General features: G+C 51.1%; 2 protein-coding genes across 12 annotated transcripts; one reads left to right on the top strand and one right to left on the bottom strand.

The window, feature by feature from the left end:
• Positions 1-969: 969 nt before the first annotated feature.
• TMEM138 (transmembrane protein 138) lies at positions 970-10415 on the bottom strand. Of its 2 annotated transcripts, XM_057317154.1 has the most exons (6): positions 10098-10415; positions 7946-8211; positions 6500-6671; positions 5262-5337; positions 4879-4987; positions 970-1767 (listed from the first exon to the last, which is right to left on the bottom strand). In XM_057317154.1, exons 2-6 carry the CDS (start codon positions 8071-8073, stop codon positions 1713-1715), a joined length of 540 nt encoding a protein of 179 aa, XP_057173137.1. In that variant the 5' UTR covers positions 8074-8211; positions 10098-10415; the 3' UTR covers positions 970-1712. The 2 variants fall into 2 exon arrangements, with proteins under 2 accessions (XP_057173137.1, XP_026343441.1); XM_026487656.4 differs by lacking the exon at positions 970-1767 and having other exon boundaries at positions 4255-4987; positions 10098-10318.
• LOC113246915 (lysosomal membrane ascorbate-dependent ferrireductase CYB561A3) lies at positions 10313-19409 on the top strand. 10 transcript variants are annotated; one of them, XM_048217754.2, is made up of 9 exons: positions 10459-10544; positions 12215-12307; positions 12972-13079; positions 13483-13542; positions 14145-14343; positions 15468-15676; positions 16320-16474; positions 17182-17338; positions 18001-19409. In XM_048217754.2, the coding sequence occupies exons 5-9, from the start codon at positions 14160-14162 to the stop codon at positions 18022-18024; spliced, it is 729 nt and encodes a 242-aa protein (XP_048073711.1). In that variant the 5' UTR covers positions 10459-10544; positions 12215-12307; positions 12972-13079; positions 13483-13542; positions 14145-14159; the 3' UTR covers positions 18025-19409. The 10 variants fall into 10 exon arrangements, with proteins under 10 accessions (XP_026343437.1, XP_044235862.1, XP_026343433.1 ...); XM_026487647.4 differs by lacking the exon at positions 10459-10544 and adding an exon at positions 10565-10716; XM_044379926.3 differs by lacking the exon at positions 10459-10544 and adding an exon at positions 10565-10716 and having other exon boundaries at positions 13483-13645.
• Positions 19410-20078: the final 669 nt, after the last annotated feature.

Below are 20078 nucleotides of genomic sequence, written 5' to 3'. Positions count from 1 at the left end.
TAAGCCTCCTCCAGCCGTGTTTTGTTTCTCCAGTGTTGTAAGACAACCTGGCTCAGCCGGCTTGTCTCCTGGCTGGAACCCTCCATCTGGGCAATGCCAGGATTCTTAGCTTCTTGCTCAAACCCAGAATCAGCAAATGCCCCCAGGGGAAAACCTGCTGCAAACTGTCAGCTTACTTCTCTATGAATCTCCCTACTTTAGAATTTTAGGTCCCCCACTCCTCTTTCCTTCAGTAATTCTCTGAGGCCCTTTAAAAAGATGATTTTTATGTTTTATCTGTTTTTTCTAGTTACTAACTGGAGCACTGGTCAGCACAGAAGCAACTCTCTCCTACTAAAACTCTCTAAGCATTTGTAAAATGCTTTTCTTTCCTCTGAACGCTGACTGTCCCCAGGGAGTTAATTTAACATCTCATCTTAAATCCACATTCCTGCTGCTAAGGGGCGGGGGGCGGGGAGAAGCAAACTGTTTTATGGCATATTCCCCATAATCACAGCTGCATATAAAATATATACACATACTGTCAAAGATTTGAAATAAATGACTGGGAGAGGATTGTGGCAAACTGTATGTTTGTCTATTTTTGGTAAAAATGTTTCTGAGATGTTACACTGTAAGAAGTGTACAGGTAAATGCAGATTCTCAGGGAGGGGATGGAAAAGGAACTCGGTGGCTGAGATGCAGCAGTAGGAAGATTCATCACATAAACCTTTTTGTAACTTGAATTTTGTGTCACTTGAATATATTAACTATTAAGGAAAGTAAACACACACACACACACACCCACACACACACACCCCAGAACTCACAGGGCCCCGAAGTGCCACACATATTTTGAGGAAACAGGCATTTGATTGTACTCACTAACTGCAAAGACCACAGAGAACAATCTAGGCTGGATTCATTCTGGGGCACAAAAATTTTGCATCTTTCAGGAATCGTTGTGAGCAAAGGGGAATGTAGTATTCCTTTTTTTTTTTTTTTTTTTTTTAAAGATTTTATTTATTTATGTGACAGAGAGACAGCCAGCGAGAGAGGGAACACAGCAGGGGAGTGGGAGAGGAAGCAGCAGGCTCCCAGTGGAGGAGCCCGATGTGGGACTCGATCCTGGAACGCCGGGATCACGCCCTGAGCCGAAGGCAGATGCTTAACAACTGCGCTACCCAGGCGCCGCCCGGAATGTAGTATTCCTATACAAGCCTTTGTGAAAAGTTCAAAACTGGGCTATTTGTTTTATAGATGACGGTAGAGTAAGTACAGATGATGGCTGCTTTGTTAGGTCTTTTTAGAGGACTTGTTCCAGTTATAGGACATGGGGCCTTACACGGTTTCACACTGTACCTTTTCTTTTTTAATAACCGTTAAAATCTTGACAGCTGATTACCTATATAGTCTCTCTTCCCCCAGAACTGTACTCCAGCCCTCTAAACCAGGGCTCAGTATACTATGGCCTGGGGCAAATCCAGCCTGTTTTTGCACAGCCCTTGAGCTAAGAACAGCTTTACATTTTTACATGGTTAAAAAAAGTCTAAAGAAAAATATTTTGTGACGCACGAATATGCCATGAGATTCAAACCTGTGTCCTTGGCTTTATTAGAACACAGCCGCGCTCATTCGCTGACGTAGCATCTCCGGCTGCTTTCACGCTGCGATGCCCAAGTGGCGTCCGGGCAGGCCTGAGATGTCGCAGGTTTGCTTCCCGAATACCGCAGTCAAGAAATACCGCAATAAAGCAAGTCGAATGAATTTTCTGGTTTCCTAGTGTACCTAGAAGTCGTGTTTACACCACATTACAGTCCACTAAGTGTTCACCAGCTTTATGTCTAAAAAAACCCTACCTATGTGCCTAACTAAAAATAATTGCTAGGGCGCCTGGGTGGCTGAGTTGGCTGAGCATCTGACTCTTGGTTTCAGCTCAGGTCATGATCTCAGGGTGGTGGGATCCAGTCCCGTGTTGCGTCAGGCTCCACACTCAGCGCGGAGTTGGCTTGAGATTCTCTCCCTCTGCCCCACCCCACCTCTAAAAAAAAAATAAATCCTTAAAAAAATAAAATGAACTTAAAAACAATTTAAAAATTGCTAAAAAATGCTAACCATCATCTGAGCTTTGAGTGAGTTGTAATCTTTTTTCTTTTTAAGATTATTTATTTGACACAGAGCTCAAGCGAGCACAAACAGGGGGAATGGAAGGCAGAGGGAGACTGACTCCCCGCTGAGCAGGGAGCCTGATTTGGGGCTCGATTCCAGGACCCCAGGGTCATGACCCGAGCCAAAGGCAGACGCTTCACCGACTGAGCCACCCGGGTGTCCTGAGTCGTGATCTGTTTGCTGGCAGAGGGTCCTGCCTCGGTGTCGCTGCAGCGGCTTCACCCCGCACTTGCGTGTTACGGAGACGGCTTCCTTCCTTACACCTCAGGAACCAACCTCCTCTAGTTTCGGACTTTTCTTGGGCAGCTTGCTCACCTCTCTCAGCCTTCAGAGAATTGAAGAGTTTGGGCCTTGCTGTGGGTTAGGCTTGGGCTTACAGGAATGTTGAGGCTGGTTTGGTCTTCTATCCAAACCACTCAAACTTTCTCCGTATCAGCAATGAGGCTGCTTTGTTTTTTTGTGTGAACACCAGAGCAGCACTTCTAATTTCCTTCGAGAACTTTCCACTGCATTCACAACTTGGCCGTTTGGCCCAAGAGGCCTAGCTTTCAGCCCATCTTGGCTTTTGACAGGTCTTCCTCAGTAAGCTTAGTCATTCCAGCTTTTGATTTAAGTGAGAGACACGCAGCTCTTCCTTTCCCTTGAACATTCAGAGACCATTGTCGGGTTATTCACTGGCCTAAATTCAATACTGTGGTGTCTCAGGGAATACGGAGGCCAGAGCAGAGGGAGAGAGATGGGGAGGGCCAGTCGGTGGAGCAGTCACGACATGCTGAACATCTATGGCCTAAGTTTGCTATCAACACGGGCGCGGTTCATTGTGCCCCCGATAATTACAACAGCAACATCAAACATCGCTGATCACAGAGCACCGTAACAAATCTAATCACAATGGAAAGGTTGGAAATGTTGCGAGAATTACCAAAATGTGACACAGAGACATGACACGTGCAAATGTTTTGAAAAAACTGGTGCCGACAGACTGGCTTAACACGAGGTGGCCACCAACCTTCTATTTGTAAGAAACACAGTATCTGTGAAGCACAATGAAGCAAGGTACGTTTATGGTTGCAACAAAGACCATACGGCCCTCAAAATCTAAAATATTTACCATCTAGAGCTTCACGGAAAAAGTTTGCCAACCCCTGCGCTAAAATGCCCCCGAATGATGAGTTTCACAGAGCAGCTTTGTGACGTGGTTAGACTGAATTAATGGCCCTCCCTGCAGCCATGCCTTTAACCAGGACACTTTGTAGTGCTTTCCCACCTGGGCTCTGGGCTCAGTTGTATGCCTTGCTTTGACCAATGGGAGTCCAAGAGACACAATATAAGCAGAGGCTTGAAGGAAGATTGCACAATGGGGCTCATTCTTCTGCTCCTCTGCCACTGTAGTCATGTGAATAGACCCAAGTTAGTCCTCTGGAGGCTGACTCATGAGAACTGATCAGCCCAGTCTTTCCAGCTGAGACCAGCCTAGGTTAGCTCAGCACCCCAAATCCCAAGATCATCACAGCTGCCTGGCTGACCCACAGATGACCACAGACACATGAGCAAAAACAGCAGAAATCACCTGAACTAGCCCAATCAGCTGAACCCCAGGGCTCAAGAGCCATGTAACTATCGGTACTTGCTGCTGAAGTCTGGTGGTGGTCTGTCACACGTTATTTTGGCAAAAGAAAACAGATACCACGGGCATGTGAATTTTAAAAATTTCTTTTGCCAAAACAGGCTAAGAATTTTTATTCTTCTGAGGGCAGTTTAGGGCCCTGAAGGAGGGGAGAGTCTGAATAAAGCACAGAAGTTCAGGTGCATCTGGGTGGCTCAGCTGGTTAAGCATCCAACTCTTGGCTCCGGCTCAGGTCATGATCTCAAGGTCCTGAGATAGAGCCCCATGTGGGGCTCCCTGCTCAGCGCAGACTTTGCTTGTCCTCCCTCATCCCCGCCCCCCCCCCCCCCCAGCACCGTCCCCAGGCACCCGTTCTCTCTCATGTAAGTAAATAAATAAATATTTAAAAAAAAAAAGGCACGGAAGTCTGGAACTCCAAGGGTTGAAGTGGGACATCAGATTGCATCTTGAATTTCTACAAAAATAGCTTGTACTCATAATGGCACTCGATAAATATCTTTATTTGTTCTGTGGCTCAAGCTGCTCCCTGCGTCAAGTACACGCTAAGGCCAGGACTTGACATGCCTCTTATCTGCCAAGAGATCTAGCTACACAAACATACTCCACCATTTACGGAAAAAGAATTCAATTTATTTCCCATTTATAAAATGTAAAAAAAATCCCTTGGGTATAAAATCTAAATGTCTATGGTGTGATCAGTCAGGAGCTCAGAAATGTCCCTCTTTGCATCCATTAATTATGTTTGGCGCAAAGAAAGCAGGTGCCAGGAGCCCCTCCTGCACCAGGCTAAGTGATAGCTTCCCAAGGACCAAGCCCCACAGCCCTCTGTGAGAAGAGGGGTAGAGAGCAAGAAAGGAAAAGGGGCAGAACTGAGGTAGGAGGCCAGGGAGGGTTGTGTACTGAAGCCTGTATTGGGAAACACTTTAATTTGCAAGAGGAAAGATCCTCCTTCTTGACTGCTGAACACGAGTGGCCTGAGCCTGTCCTAGGAAAGTCAAGGTGCTTCCTGTGCATAGGGCCAACCCCCACCCCACAGGGCCACAAATACAGTCTCCGTCAGGAAGGAAAGGCATCCACCCATCAGTGTGACAAGAAGCGGTCACCTCTGGACTTGTGTGAACTCCTTGCGCAGCCATAAAGAGTCCTGGTAGAAGCGAGGATCGCCCAGCCTCACAGCTGTCCGTTTGTAGAAGTAACAGTATAACACTGCCGCTGTGGACAATAAGTAGGAAAGAAGCTTCAGGGATGCTCCCGAACATTCGTTTCAGGCTAAGAACACAACCTAACAAGGCGGAGGGGCCCTGCCTCATGATTTCCCAGTGACTCCCAGCAAGGGCAGTGGGCCGTCATTTCTCCTGTTCTTGTCATGGCTGTTTCACTCATCCCATGCTGGCAGTGATGGACTGGGAAAGCCAGGATCACAGCCCTTAGTTGCCTGAGCCATTGGTGGGACCGAAGTGAGGCCTGAGGTAGCTCTGGTCCTTACCTAGTCTCTGGAATACAAACAGCGTTTGAAGTCCATCTGTCCAGACAAAGCGGTTGGAGTTTTTCCAGCGTAAGTTCTGAAGGAGACATGAGTAGACAGGGAAAGGTTAGGGACCAGATGAGGCCCTAGCATCTCCGAGTTGGTGAGCTGCAGAAATGACCCTCGGTTTTAAATCAGGCTAATCTCACCCTCCTTCTTTCTTCCCACAACCCCAAGGAGTGTTTCTCAAAGGAGCTTCAAACTCCCTTTTCTGTGCAAAGGAAGCATTCTTTAACGCTGAAGGAGGAAGTTTGAACTAAGCTATTTATTCCCTTTCATTCCATTGCCTTTTCCAAGGAGAAGTGATATACATTATCTCAGGAGTTCAGTGTGGTCACTGTCTTGCCTTCAAGATCTCTGGCTCAGTTCCGGTCAGATAAAGGCTTAGTGCACTCAGGGTTTAATCAGATTAACAGCTTTATAGTACAAAGTACAAAGCCAGGACCTATTTTGGTCCCAAGAACCAGAGCCGAGACAATCCTCTTCAGGAAGCACCTAGAGACTCGGGCACTGCTATTTCTTTCCTGTGAGCTCTACTTCTCTCCGTGGAATAACAAGGGCAGCTTAACAGAAGGTTCAGTCTAGGCAGGCGGCTTTGGTAGAGAAGTGACTAGAGAACCCTGAGGTTTTAATGTGTCCTATCAAAATGAGTACTTGAGAAACACAGGCGATACCCAAAGAGATGGAACAGTTCGTGAAGCAGGAGAAATCTGGAACCGTGAAAACTGGGATCTGCTATAAGGCCGTGTCGGCACCCTGGAGATGAGTCCTTCTGGTGTGATGGGGACAGAGCAAAGGACATGAAGCGCTAAAGGGCAAGTGGCACTCTTGACCTGGCCATTTCCCATCAGACACCGATGTCTAAGAAAACCTTGTCCCAACACCCACCTGCCCAGACAGCTAAGGATGAAACACAGTCACCTTCCTGTTTTACCTTTGGCAGAACTGTTTGGGGCAAAGGTGAAGAGAGTATTCCAGAAGTGTCCCCTGACTCTTGGATAAGGCAGTTCTTTAACACCAAAGGTTGGGCAGAAGGGCCTTATGCAACTTGCACATGCCCGAGCCCAGGCGGCACCACAAACATCCACACCTGTTTCCTGTCAAGGTTTCTGTGAGATGGAAAAAAATGATGCTGGGTTCCTAGAGAAAAGATACTTCTAGCCCCTTAAGGATTCAGGAACGCAGAGTTCCGCTCTTACCATGACCCAGACATGAAGGGAGATGCTGAGGGCGAAGTACACAGCTGTGAGGATGATGGTCCCTTTGAATTTGTGGAACAGGAGGTTGACCAGGCCAGCCTGGAAGACGAAGGTGTTGAAGAACATGAGGAAAATGATGATGATGTTGAAGAGGACTGCGATATCCTGGATGCTGCAGACATCAAACAGAACACAGCCAAATGGAGGTCTGTGTGACGACCCAAGAGCTGGCCCTAAGTTCTAAGGGACGCCATGAAGTCTGGCCTTCCCTGTGCTGTAGGCCTCTGAAACCACCCACCCGCCAACCAGGTGGCATGGGCCTTGGGTCCCAAATGACATGAGGCTCAAACTACCTGCTGGCCCCATCAGTGAGGTGCAGCCCATAGACAAGACTTTCCTGCTCTGGTGCTCTTAACCTTCTAGATGCTTGGGAGGAGAAGCTGCTTTCTTTCCTATATCCAGAAAAACCCAGCCCTGTCTGTCACATAACCTGGGCCTGCCAGACATTTCCATCTAGAGAGCCGGCAATGCCTTTCCCTTGATCTTTCCACGGCCGGTGTCTTAGGGCCCTTCAAGTCTCAGTTCCAATGTCTCCTCTTCCGAAACCCTCCTTTATCCCCACTGCCTCAAGGAGCCCTCCCCTCTCCGCCCCACCCGCCTTCCATCCACTGTACAATATTTGTTACTATTCAGGGGCGCCTGGGTGGCACAGTGGTTAAGCGTCTGCCTTCGGCTCAGGGCGTGATCCCGGTGTTCTGGGATCGAGCCCCACATCAGGCTCCTCCACTAGGAGCCTGCTTCTTCCTCTCCCACTCCCCCTGCTTGTGTTCCCTCTCTCGCTGGCTGTCTCTATCTCTGTCGAATAAAACAAAAATAAAATCTTAAAAAAAAAAAAAAATATTTGTTACTATTCAAAACTATCTTTAAAAAGAATGTATTCATTGTCTCTTTCCACTTGAGTGGAAATCCTGAGAAAGCAGGAAATTGTCAGCTTTACCCCTGCACCCAGAACCTTGTCTGGCAGGCCAACGAACACTTGCTGAATGAAGGACGACAGTGTCGAAGACTGGTTTTCTGTTGATAACTTGCCTCGTGGAGTCTATAAATCATTGTGGAAGAAAAATGCCAATAGCTTCCGTCCCAAATATATAACTGATATGACTGCCCTTTCAGCCCGCCGTTCTGCAATCCTCTTCCACGGCAATGTAAGACAATACTTCTACTCACAGATGGAGAAAATGACCGTCTGACTGCTCCCTGGATCCCAGACCCTTGTTAGAAGCGTATAAATATGGGACCCGTGACATGTCTGTGGAGTATCCAAGACATGCGAAATTTTATTTTCCCTGAGATTTCTCTATTAATAACTTTAAAAAGCTAAATCACAATTGTCAGGGCCTTCAAACTGCCTGGGTTCAGCTGTCCAGTGCCACCCACTGAACTCACATGAAAAGCACCAGCTGGATGACAGGAGCCATCCGGAGCAGCTCCGAGAAGGAATTGACAAAGAGGTCATAGGACAGCAGCAGGAACTGCAGGGAGAGCACCAGGCTGTAGTTACTGGTCTGGAGCATCTTCCTTCTGCTTTACTGGGCCCCCAGGCGCACATTCCACAGTTCCCCAGAAGACAGCTCCTGGCTTTCTCCCCAGCACTGGTGGAGAAGCACTAATTCCTCAAATCGGAGCTGCTTTCCTTGCTCTAAGACAAGGGCCTGTTGAGGCAAAAAGGAAAAGAAAGAGAGAGAGAGAGATGGTTAGAAATCCATTAACACAGTAAATATTTACTGAGGGCCTACTACACACCAGGCACCATTCTAGGGGCTTGGGATACATCAGTGACCAAAACCACTACCACCTCTCAAAAAACCCAACTAGTCACTCCTAGGGACCGTCACCCTCAAACTTTCTCCATGCCTGGAAACTTCTAAATGCAGAGCGCTTTCTTTTTTTAAGTTTTAATGTATTCATTTTAAGTAATCTCTACACCCAATGTGGGGCTCGAAGTCATGACCAAGAGTCACATGCTCCTCCAACTGAGCCAGCCAGGCGCCCCAACGCAGAGCTCTTTCTAACCACTTTTGAGTTCAAAGGAATCTAGGAGCACTACAAAGAGTGCCTGTCTGGTCGTGCAGTTAATACTAATTCTAATACTAACTGCAGCAGCAAACCTTTACATATCACTCACAATATGCCAGGGACTATTTTTTTTTTTTTTTTTTAAGTAATCTCTACACCCAACATGGGGCTCAAACTCATGACCCTGATCCCTAATATCAAGTCACATGCTCCACTGACTGAGCCAGCCAGGCCTCCCTTGCCAGGGACTATTCTAAGCACTAAAATTCTGTAACTCTCACAATAACCCCATGAAGTCTATAGAAGACACACTATAATCACTCTACCCATTACACAGATAGGACAACTGAGGCTCAGACAGGTAAAATGATTTGCTCTACGTCACACTGCTCGTAGCAGTGGCACAGCTGGGATTGGGATTCAGGCAGCCTAGGTCCAGCGTCTGTGCTTTTAAACACTGGGCAAAGCTGCCTCTCCTATAACAGACGGGCTGATATGTAACTAGGTGTGAAAGATGTTGGCGCATAAGTGGGAAGTGGTGCAGGCAGTGCAGAGGAAACGGCGCTCTCCTGCAAAACTCTATATTTAAGGTGGTAGGAACACAGTGGCACCGGGTAAGGGGAGCTGGGCCTTTACTTTCATACATTCCAAGGCCCAGAAGTCGCTCTGCAGGTGTCCTGTGACCCCTCCAGCTGGGTCAAATCTATAAACAAATTTCAAAATGCTCTGAAGTGTAAGAGGGTGAGATCAAATTAACGTCTGCAAAAGGTTTTACAATTTACAAACTCTTTTTATATTCATCGGGTTACTTAATCCTACACCCATCTTGAGAAGCTGCCCTTAGGATGAATATAATCCCCAGATCACACGGAGGCTCTGAGAGGTTAAGCGACCGCATCCAGCTCACCTGGCCGAGAAGTCCCAGCCTAGTGGCTGCATGATGGCACTTTCCCTGAGCGGAGATTCCGCATTCGCCAAATAATACCGATAGCTATCACCTACTACCAGCACCGTGAGAAACGGGGCGACCAGGACAATTTCCTTTAACCCTCGCAACTACTCTGCAAGGGGGGAAAGAATGAGCCCCCCCCCCCCCGTTTTACAGGCAAGAACACAGGGTCAGAGTTCAAGTCGTGCCTCCGGGTCGCAGGGGAGCAGAGCCAGGCTTCACAGCGGAGGCGGGGGGCCCACGCTCTAAACCACGACTTCACGGGCCGCCGCGGCGGGCGGTCGTGAGGATCCGTGACAGAGAACCTCCCGCCGCCAACTCTACGGGAAGGAGGCCCGTCGCCTCCGCTTTAGGGCAGCAGAGATTCGCGAGGTAACGAAGCCGTCTTCGGTCTGTCCACCGCTCCCTGCCGCGTTCCTTTTGTCCCCAGGGCAGTCTTCCTCCCAATCCTTCCCAATCCACCTCAAAATGCGGCTGCCTTGGCAAAAAAAAAACCCATAAAAAACCAAAAAACAAACCACCCAAAACAGTAACAACAAAAATTCCGACTTTGGTCACCTCACCCACTCTCACCTCAAAGACCCAACGTCGGTTGTCATGGGGACGCCGTCCTGGCTTCCGGAAATCGGTTTTAAATCCCGGAAGTAGATGGCGGACGCGGGCTCCGTCGGTATCTTGTTACCCACCGGTCCTGTGCTCTCCTTCCGCGCTCTGCGGCCAACCCGGCTGCCATGTTTGGCTACCGCTTTTTTGGGCCCGCTCTTCTCCCGCCCTCCCGGCGTCGCCGCGCCCAGCTCTTGACCTTCCCAGCCGCTGCCCGCGGCCTTGCTGAGGGCCAGCCCCCGGCGAGAGGCTTCGCGTCCGCCCGAACACGAGATGGGGGTGAGGGACCGGGCGGAGCCGCGACTGCGCTCCCTGGGGATGAAACGCCGGCGGAGGAACTGGACTTGGGAGTCTGCAACCTCGGACTTCATTTCCCAGGCGGCCCCGCGCGCGCCCGAAAGTGCTGTGAGCCTATAAGTGAGTAGGGGCGGCCCGGGTCATTGACACTGGGGCTGCAGCGCGGGCTGCGTGCGTGGTCGCGTGCCTGCCAGACAGTCCGTGATTCCATCAGCTTGGAGTCCTGGTAGCTGCGGCGCCGGGTGGCGAGAGGCGGGTCTCGGAGACCCCTGCGACCCACTGTGGTTCGGGGGTGAGAAAGCTCGGATGGGGAGTTCAGGGATCTGGGTTCGAGTGCTGGCTCCGCTACTACCTTTCTTCGCGCTGTCGCTACCCCTCGCTCGGCCCTAGCTTTCGCTTGTAGGGAATGGACACCGTTGTCCGCGCCGTTCCTTCTACAGGCGTGGTGTGGTGGTACAGGCACGAAAGCGCTTCGGAAGCCGCAGTCAGCAGGCGGAGCCCCTCGCCCTAATTGTCACCGAAGGTTAGCTAGGACCAGCAGACCTTCATCCCCGCAGAAGAGTCGGGGTTGGGGCTCCGGGTTCCTGGAACGGTTCTCCAGACACCTGAGCCAGACCGAGGCAGTCTGGAAGGTCGGGTCTGTAATCACTGTGGCGCTAAGGAACGCCTTGCCTGTCTACCTCCTGACTGCAATTTAGGGGTCCTCACTCCTGATCCCTGACTTTACAGAAACCACGTTTGAACGTGAGGAGTCCTTGGACCTGAGGGAAGCGAACCCGGGTTCCTGTACCAGCTTTGCCACTCAACGTGGCCAAGTCGCTTTCCTTCTTTGGGTCACAGTGGTTTTGATCTGTAAGAGAAGAGTTTAGGACTTGAACACGAAGTCTGATTCTCAGGATTTCCAAATCCCCACCATTTATCCTGGAAGTGGGGGCAACAAATTGACTTTCTGTTCTTTCATCTATTTGTACTTCTAAATTATAAAAGTAATATTGTAAGAGTTTGGAATAGAGCTTTTTCCTAAGATCAAGGGCTGAATGGAAACTTACCCATTTCTTACACTGGGGCCTGATCTCTTTTACTGCAGCCAGGGAGAATCCTTTTTGTCAATGACTGAGGAGAATATTAGGTTGGAGAGTACATTTCTTAGATCATGGTCGACAAACTATGACACACTGCCTGCATGGTTTTTACATTTTTAAAAGATTAACAGAAATGAAAAGGATAATATTTTCTGATATGTAAAAATGATATGAACCTGAAATTTCAGTGCCCATAAATAAAGTTTTTTGGGAACATGGCTGTGTTCATTTGTGAAGGTACTATCTATGACTGCTTTTGCACTACATCAGAAGACTCGATGACATAGTTGGGAGACAGGCTATGGCCTGCAAAGCCTAAAATATTTACCAGCCTGGCCCTCATAGAAGGCCATGCTGACTTCTGCCTTAGCATGGGGCTCTGCAAAGTGAGGGCAGAATCAGAGACCAAACAATGGTGAGCACATCCTGAAATCATAGCACAACCTACTTTTCTTGGAATCAATGAGAGAATATTCTCAGTGTTAAGGTTGCAATTTTCACTGCATTCTTCTTTATTCTTTTGCACTCTCGCGCAGAGGAAGGGGTCATCTGTGTCCTGTGAGCAGTATAACATTGCAGCCCTTTGTCAGAAGAGTGTCCCCATTATGACTCTAAGTCTGTCCCAGAGCAGTAATCCAGGACCTCTTTAGAAGGGTGGACACAGCCCTTTTGGATTATATTTACTTCTGTTTTTTTTCTCCTCCAAAGGAAAAGGAAGTCATGAAAGATAATTGTCTGATGGATGGAGCCTGCTGACCAAGTGCTTCATGCTGACTTCACTGGGGGGTGACTGAACATCTGGTGACCTGAAACTTTTCTCTGCTCTTATGGGGACTAAGGGGACACCTCTGAGGCTGGGTAGCAAATCTCTGAGCTTGGTAGTTGAGTCATGAAACTTCTAGGAAATGGTGGCATTATTTTCCCTCAGCCTTATGGAAGCTTGTTTCTCCCCCAGCCCCTCGGATCTTCCTTTCTCAGCGATTACCGCCAACTTGGGTCACATTGTGAGAGTTCAGTGTCTGTTTCTGGTTAGGAGGACACCTGCCATGGGAGAGTTCTCATGGCATAGTATCAGGGCCACCAAGAGGCCTGGGCTGGCATGAGGGCCACGAGCTTCAGGCTGCAGTTTGTAGGTAGGATGAACTGATGTCACAACACTAAGACAAGTAGAATACTTTGCTCTCACAGCGTCCTTATGGACATTTTCTCACTTACCCTTCCGACAGCCTATGGTCAAGGAAAAAACAGGAGCCTTGAAGCCAAACAGACAAGGGGTTGAAACTTCCTGCCCATTTCCTGGGTCCTAATGCTGCTAGTCATCTTCCTAAGCCTTGGTTTCCTAATCTATAAGATGGGGATGATAACTCCTCCCAGGAGCAAGTGGGATCATATGTTCATGGGTTCTAGCGGGTGTCTGCTCATAGCTGCTTTTCAGTATGTTCTTATTACCGTGCCTTTCTTTCAGATGAGATGACCGAGTCCTACAAGTGCTAAGTGATTTGCTTAAGGTGCCCCACTTCATAAGAGCTGGAGCCTCAGCCACCACTCTGTCAGTTTGCCACTAAGTCTATAGGTGAGGAATCAAGTGTTTTAGCTCCGTGGGCGTTCTTGGCTGTTTCAGGAACTTCCTTTTCTCTCTGTTAGCTGGTTCAGATTGAGGGATCGTAACTGCAGGATGCCACAGTGTCCCCTCCTTGGCGTGAGTCCGGGGGACAGGGAGACTACCTTGAGAGCCGGGCCCGTGCTGCCTACATGTCAGCTGAAAGCAGAGGTGGTCCTGTGGTTTTGTATGTTTGCGTGCCAGCCCTCCCGCCCAGTTGCCTGGTTTGTATGAGCAGCTGCGCAGGGCCCTAGACATTTGTCTGAAACCAGAGTTGGTTTCTGAGTTTATCAAGGACGTAGAGAAATCTCAAAATAAACTTGCTTTCTAGACCATGAGTTCTTGGTTCCTCTTTTCTCTTCTAAACTTTCCTCAGAGGAAGAGAAAGCAGAAGTCTCAGGCCTAGGGACATCTGAGGGCTGCCGTCCAATTCAAGGTGTGAAGCGTGGGGACTCCAGAGCGAAGGCCTGACCTTACTTCCTCAGTGGGAGGATTGGCCCCACAGAGTTCACCATCTGGCGAAGAACTTTTCTGTAGAAGTAGGACTTCCTCTCAGCTGGCCTTATAGCGGTGTGTTGGTTCCTTGCAGATGATAATTTTGCCTCCTTCTGTTAGAACTGAGGGCTAGGCCTTTGTGTGATCTCACCTGGATTTGAATTCTTGTCCCTTTTTTTGTGGGGTATGGTGGGGTGGATTCTTTACCTTTTGGTCCTGTGAACGGAGGCTGATCCCAGGGTTTTGGGCCGAGAGCCTTGACGTCCAGCCCCTGTCCAGAGCCGACCCCAGGCCCAAGCTGGCTGCATTGTGTGCTGCCAGGTACTGGGGTGGGGCCATCCTTACTGTCCATAACCCCAGGCCAGGCCTACCCAGTACTCCAGGTCTCACGGGGCAGTGCCCAGGCTGGTGGCCGGAGAGCTAAAGTGAAAAGCGTCCACGCTTCCAGCAAGAGCGAGCTCGGTGTTCCCTCCTTTAGTCGGTATGTGGGGCGCACTCAAGCCAGCAGAGCCAGCAGGGACGTGTGACCTCTGCTTCTTCCAGGAGCGCCCGATCAGAATGGCTGTGCGATGGTTCTACTTGTCTTTCTACGCGCTGTGGTTCCTGGGCTTGATGTCCATCATCCTTACCATCTATTGGATGCAGTTGTGGCACGGTGGCTTCGCCTGGGATGGCACCGTGCTCATGTTCAACTATCACCCAGTGCTCATGGTTGTCGGCCTGGTGGTACTCTACAGTGCTGGTAAGTGCGAGCTCACGGGAGACGTACTGTGACCCGGGCCTGGCTGGGGCAGAGCTCTCCCTGGCCGGAGCTGGCCTTTGTCAGTCTTGGCTTTGGGGCTCTGCGAGTGGGGTAAGTCGGGCTGTCTCTGGGCCCCGGGGTCATTTGCAGGAAGAAGTAGTGAGAATGGGGGCATCTGAGGAAGGGAGCTTTACAGATACTCTAGGGCAGGGGTTGGCCGACTTTTTCCTTTTTTCCGTAAAGGGCAAGGTGGCAAAGGCTTTGCAAGCCATATGACCTGTGTCGCAACTGCTTGTCTCTGTTGTTGTATTGTGAGTAGCCATAGATAACCCCAAAACATGTACGTGGCTGTGTTCCAATAAAACTTTACTTACAAAAATGTGTGGCAATGCTGGATCTGGCCCGTGAGCTGTAGTTTGCCAACTTCTGCTTTAGGGAGCACAAGACTGAAGCCTCTCATGCCCTAGTCGGGCCCTTACACGAGGAAGCCGCTTACTCCTGCCAGACCCATCTTTGCTCCATGCATTCAGAGCTGGGCCTTGGGGCCCAGGTGAACCTCATTTCCCCACCTGTAAAATGGGAGCGATGACGACATTGATCATAGCTCATCCTGTGTACCTCGGATACCTCATCCCATTTTGTTCTTCCGAGAAGCCTGTGAGATGGGCTCTGCCGTTATCCCCATTTTCCAGATGAGGAAACTGAGATTTGGAAACAAGATACCAAATAGCCTAGAGGCAGAGGCCGGATGTGGACATAGGTCATCTAACCTTGCTGAAAGCCTGCGTTTGTGACCGATAACGTCAGTTGTGAGAATTCACTTAAAAGAAATATCGAACGTGACGTTTCTTTTTCACCTGCAGAACTGCACACGAGTGTGTGTATGACGCCATGGCAGACTGGCAGATCCCAGAAACCCGCTCCTCCCTCTTAATCACTGTGTTTTCTCCCCGCCATCACGGCTGGCTGCTACCCCAGCAATGACTCAGGGACAGGAGACGCTGGGAGGGGGTGCCGTGTGCGAGCGTTTCCCCCTCCTCTGGTTGGGAGGCAATGTTAGTGCCCCTAACGTTTGGGGGAGTGTGAGGGGAAGAGGCCAGGCCCTGGGACGTTCTCTCCCACAGCCTCGCTGCTGTACCGCCTGCCGCAGTCCTGGACGGGGCCCAAGCTGCCATGGAAGATCGGCCACGCGGCCCTGCACCTGCTGGCCTTCGTCCTGACCGTGCTGGGGCTGGTCGCCGTCTTTCAGCTCCACCGCCGCTCCAAGATCACCAACCTCTACTCCCTGCACAGCTGGCTGGGCATCGTCACCGTCTTCCTTTTTGCCTGCCAGGTGCGTTCTGTCCCTCGGGGTCCCACTACCGGCTGGTGGCCGCGGGCTGTGGTCGGGGCTTCCCTTGCACCCACGTCACACACTCCGTCTGCTCACCACCCAGACACGGACCCTCAGGGCACATCCCATAGCATCGGCAGCTTAAATGTCCGTAGGAGACTGCTGGTTCCCACACCCGTCTGTTCCTGCCCTTACCCGTCACGCTGCCCCTCTGTCGTCCCAGAGCACACTGAGCTGACTCGATCAAGCACATACCATGCTGACTCTAGGCCATCTTTGCCACCTTCCCCGTTCCCACCTTTCTCTGAGCCAGAAGCAATTCTGGAAGTGGTTTCCGCATTCTGACGTCTGCCCCGTACAAGCAAGGAGTTTTATGGGCCAGGACTGGAAGGAAGCAGACACATACAAGGATGGCTGGGCTTTTGGGAGACTGGGCTTGTAGCTAAGCATTTCATGGAACATTCTGGTTTGGCTAAGAAAACGACCACAGTGCAGAAGCCGGGGGTGGCACCTGGTGGGAGGTGTGAGCTGGGAAAGAAGGGTGAGGGGCCACTGTAAGGTAGGAGGCCCCGGCGGGGCGGGATGGCCCACCGCCCCTCTGGACCCAGCACAGGGCAGTCAGGTACTTCCTCCGTGTCCACAGTGGTTCCTGGGCTTTGTCGTCTTCCTGCTGCCCTGGGCGTCCGTGTGGCTGCGCAGCCTTCTTAAGCCCATCCACCTCTTCTTCGGAGTCATCATCCTCTCTCTGTCCATCGCATCTGTCATTTCCGGCATTAATGAGAAGCTTTTCTTCAGTTTGTGAGTGGGATGGGGCCCCAACTCTAACATGGAGGGGAAAGCATAGGGTCTTCAAAAGATGTACCCTGTGATCACAGGACCTAGCCAAGGGAGGGGAGCTTTTGGGGTTGGATTTGTTCCTGATCTGGAGGGTTATGGAGGCTTTAGGTTGACATCGGTAAATTGGTCAGCAAACATTTCTGTACCATCAAATTGACTTAGTAGCTACTGTGTGTCAGAAACTCTTCTAAGCACCTTAAATTTAATCCGTTAATCACTTTACGACATAGATACTGTTGTCCCTGCCATTTACAAATAAGGGAACTGAGGCACAGAGAGGTTAAGTAACTTACCTAAGGGCACACAGCCAGTAAGTGGCAGAGCTGGGGTTTGAGTTAAGATTACAGCCTGCATACCTAACCACTACCGTCCCCCATTCTTTTAAGGCAGGTGAAAAGCAAATAAGCTATGAGGTCACATTGGGGTTCAGGTCTTGGCTATGCCATTTACTAGTTCTCTGACTCTGGGTAAGCTCATTCCGCCTCTTTGAGCTTCAGTTCCCTCTGAGGTAGAAAGCAGTCTCCAGATATTTGCTGTGGTGGTAGGGACTGGGTATGTTAACCTTCCAGGTCACAGATGGTCTTTGGAAGCTTCTCTCACCATCTGCTAATGGTGTTGGGCAAAAACAGAAAGTCTCTCGAGGGTCCATATTGTTTTGTCATCTTCAGGAACAATGCCACCCAGCCATACTCCAGTCTGCCTGGTGAGGCTATCTTTGCCAACAGCCTTGGGATGCTGGTGGTCGTCTTCGGGCTCCTGGTGCTCTATATCCTCCTGGTTTCGTCTTGGAAACGCCCAGAGCCAGGGATCCTGACTGAAGGACAGGTATGGGGTCCTGGCCTCCCATTCCAGGTTGGGGTAGGGCCAGGTCTCGAGAGGGGTCACCCAGGAAAGGCTTGGGCCTTGCCAGGAAGACCACTCAATGACGTGGTGGGAAACCAAGTAGCTTGAAGGTGGGGGCAGGTTGGCTGATGGGGAGCACTGGTATCAAAGCAGGACACCCCAGCCATCGTGGCAAATGCAGCTGCTCGGGCAGAGGGCCTCCAGGGGCTCGTCTCTTGGGAGAGGACAGGTAACCAGTTATGCCCCTCCCCAAATTCCTGTGGTTTCACGAGGGGAAAGTGTGGCCTTCTCTCCCCCACAGAAGGGCTTGGGCATGATGAAAGGGTGTCGTAATTTCTCTTTTTCCAGACTTGGGGCTAGTGTTGGGGGGCGGGAACTTATCTAGCAGGTGCTTGCCGAAGGATTGAGTGCTTGGAGTAGGTTTTGCCTGTTCTTGGCCACTCAGGCGCCTGAAGGATGTGAGATGGCGTGCGTATCAGGCTGAGGGGCTCTGGGGCTTCCCTGAAAGATGTGGTGGCTTGGGTGGGGACCACTCTGCAGGTTGGGGGGTCTATCTGAACAGCTCGGGCCGGTGGGACTCCTGCACGTTAGGGGCTATTCTGATGTGATGCCATTAACCCCCGTGCCTCTGCCTGTCTTTCCAGCCCCTGTTGCGTGATGGGGAGTGAAGCAGGAAGGGGTACCCACAAGCTGGTGGAGGTGCTTCCCCCCAGAAGCTCTGCTCTGCCTGGGGCTCCTGTCTGGTTTCAGCAACAGACTTGCCTTGGGCTCCGGGCCCAAACTTCTTGCCTCCATGTGGGGCCTGCTCCCTCCACCAGTGGGCCGCCCGCCCGCTTTGCTTGGTGGCTTCGGCTTCTGTACTCCTTCCTGGCCTCAACTTCTCGGTTCTTCATTTACATACGGCCCCCCTGCCCCCACCACAGCTGCTCCTGCTGTCTGTGTGAAGTCAAGCTGATTTCCCCTTTAGACTCCTAAGGGTATGGTAGAAAATCTCGACAGCTCAGATGAGCCAGGACCCAAGTGCAATCCGCATGTGAACAGAGAGGGAGGCCGCGGTGTCCAGCAGCTTTCCCTTTAAAGGCATGCATTTCCTTTGGGCCGCCCGCACTGTGGGGTGGGCACCATCCGCCGTTAACCTCCAGGCAGCCCACCCAGACGTGCGGCTGGGCAGGAACCTCGAGGTGATGGAAGGGGAAGGAGAGCGGGGAGAACAGCAGCAGAGCAGCTCCTGCACAGAGCGGAGGGGCTGACTGCCCTTTGCCGTTCTGTGTCATGTCGCCGCATTCCCCGTCTGCCTGCATCGGGACGGTGTGCCTCCCCTTCCGCGGGGACAGGCAGGCAGAGCCCCAGCCCAACTGGTTTTCACTCTCTAGCTCACCACGAACCAAGCCAGAGTTGTGGTGCACTGTGCTCAGCAGATCCCTGGGGCCGCGGCCACTTTCCAGGGTGCTCCCTGCTGAGTGTCAGGCTGCCTCATTTCCCCCTCGGGTGGCTTGCGTGGCCAATCCCAGTCTCCTGTTAGGCCAGAGGGTGAGCAGCTGCTCGCCTCTCGAGGAGAAGCTGGGGTTGGGGTACTGGGAGAAGCTGGGGTTCTTGCTCCTCGCTTCCGTGATGGCGCTGTGGCTTTTCCCGCCCTCTCCAAATGAGCCCTGCTGGGTTCCAGGCACCATACTGCCATCCTCAGTGACAAGCAGCAGGACACCGGGGGTCGGAGTGCACTTGCCCCTGGCAGGTGGCGATGAGGCCAACTGTCCACCCCAACCCCACATGCCCCGATGGCAGGACTGTGAGTGGATTTCCTGAGGGGATGGAGCCTTTAAAGCCATTGGGATGACTGCCAGACACCTCAGTCAACATGACCAGCGCCCCCTCTTTCCATGTGGGTGGGCCTATAACCTGAAGCTTGATTTTCATTTATCATGTTTTTAAGAATCAAAGCCTTCCCTACTCTACTGACATTGTGGTTACATGAGCTCTGAGAAACTTATTAAAGCCTCTGGACAGTTCTGACCCTCAGCCTGGGAAGGAACAAACCAAAAGGCACCAAAGATCCCGTGACTGTCCTCCTGGAATCGTATGTGACTCGTGGTCTGTGTGGGTGTCCTTAATAACGAAAAGCTCCTGAGTATTGGGTTATCTCACAAGGAAGGAACTGTTTCCAGTTTTATAATCCAGAACTCAGAAAGGATATGTGACTTGGTCACTGGTGACTGAGGTCCCTCGGCCAGGAAAGGGTAGAGTCGGGATCCACAGGCCAGATGTTTATGCCAGTCTCCTTCCCAGCTGTGTACTGATAACCGTACCTAGTGATCCGGGACTCGTGGTGCACACCCATGGGGGACAGGGGACCCCGGCCCAGGGATTGAGGGAGCCTGAGGCCAAGTTTGGGCAAAGTGCGTGCTGGAAAGCCCCCTTGCCATGGTGACCAGCTGTGGACACCTGGCAGTGGAGCAGACGGCCCAGGAGTTGGGTGTGGACACTGGTGATGATAGTGACCCTCGGTCAGTACGCACCTGGACTGTACGGGGGCTTCACCTAACTCAGTTCAGTTCAGTGCTTATCCACGTCCCCAGGAGATGGGTGCTGTTCTGACTCCACAGCTTCCAAGAGGCTAAATAGTGGACCCGAGTTTACGTAGCTGATTCGAAGCAGAATCAGGATTTAGTCCTTGTTCGAGTCCATGCCAGTGCCTTTCGCTGCGCCCCTGCACCGAGGATGGGCC

Source organism: Ursus arctos, unplaced genomic scaffold (genome assembly GCF_023065955.2).
Source record: "Ursus arctos isolate Adak ecotype North America unplaced genomic scaffold, UrsArc2.0 scaffold_23, whole genome shotgun sequence".
In the NCBI taxonomy this organism is placed as follows: Eukaryota; Metazoa; Chordata; class Mammalia; order Carnivora; family Ursidae; genus Ursus; species Ursus arctos.
Note: the sequence above shows the minus strand (reverse complement) of the source record. Positions and strands in the feature narration are given on the sequence as shown.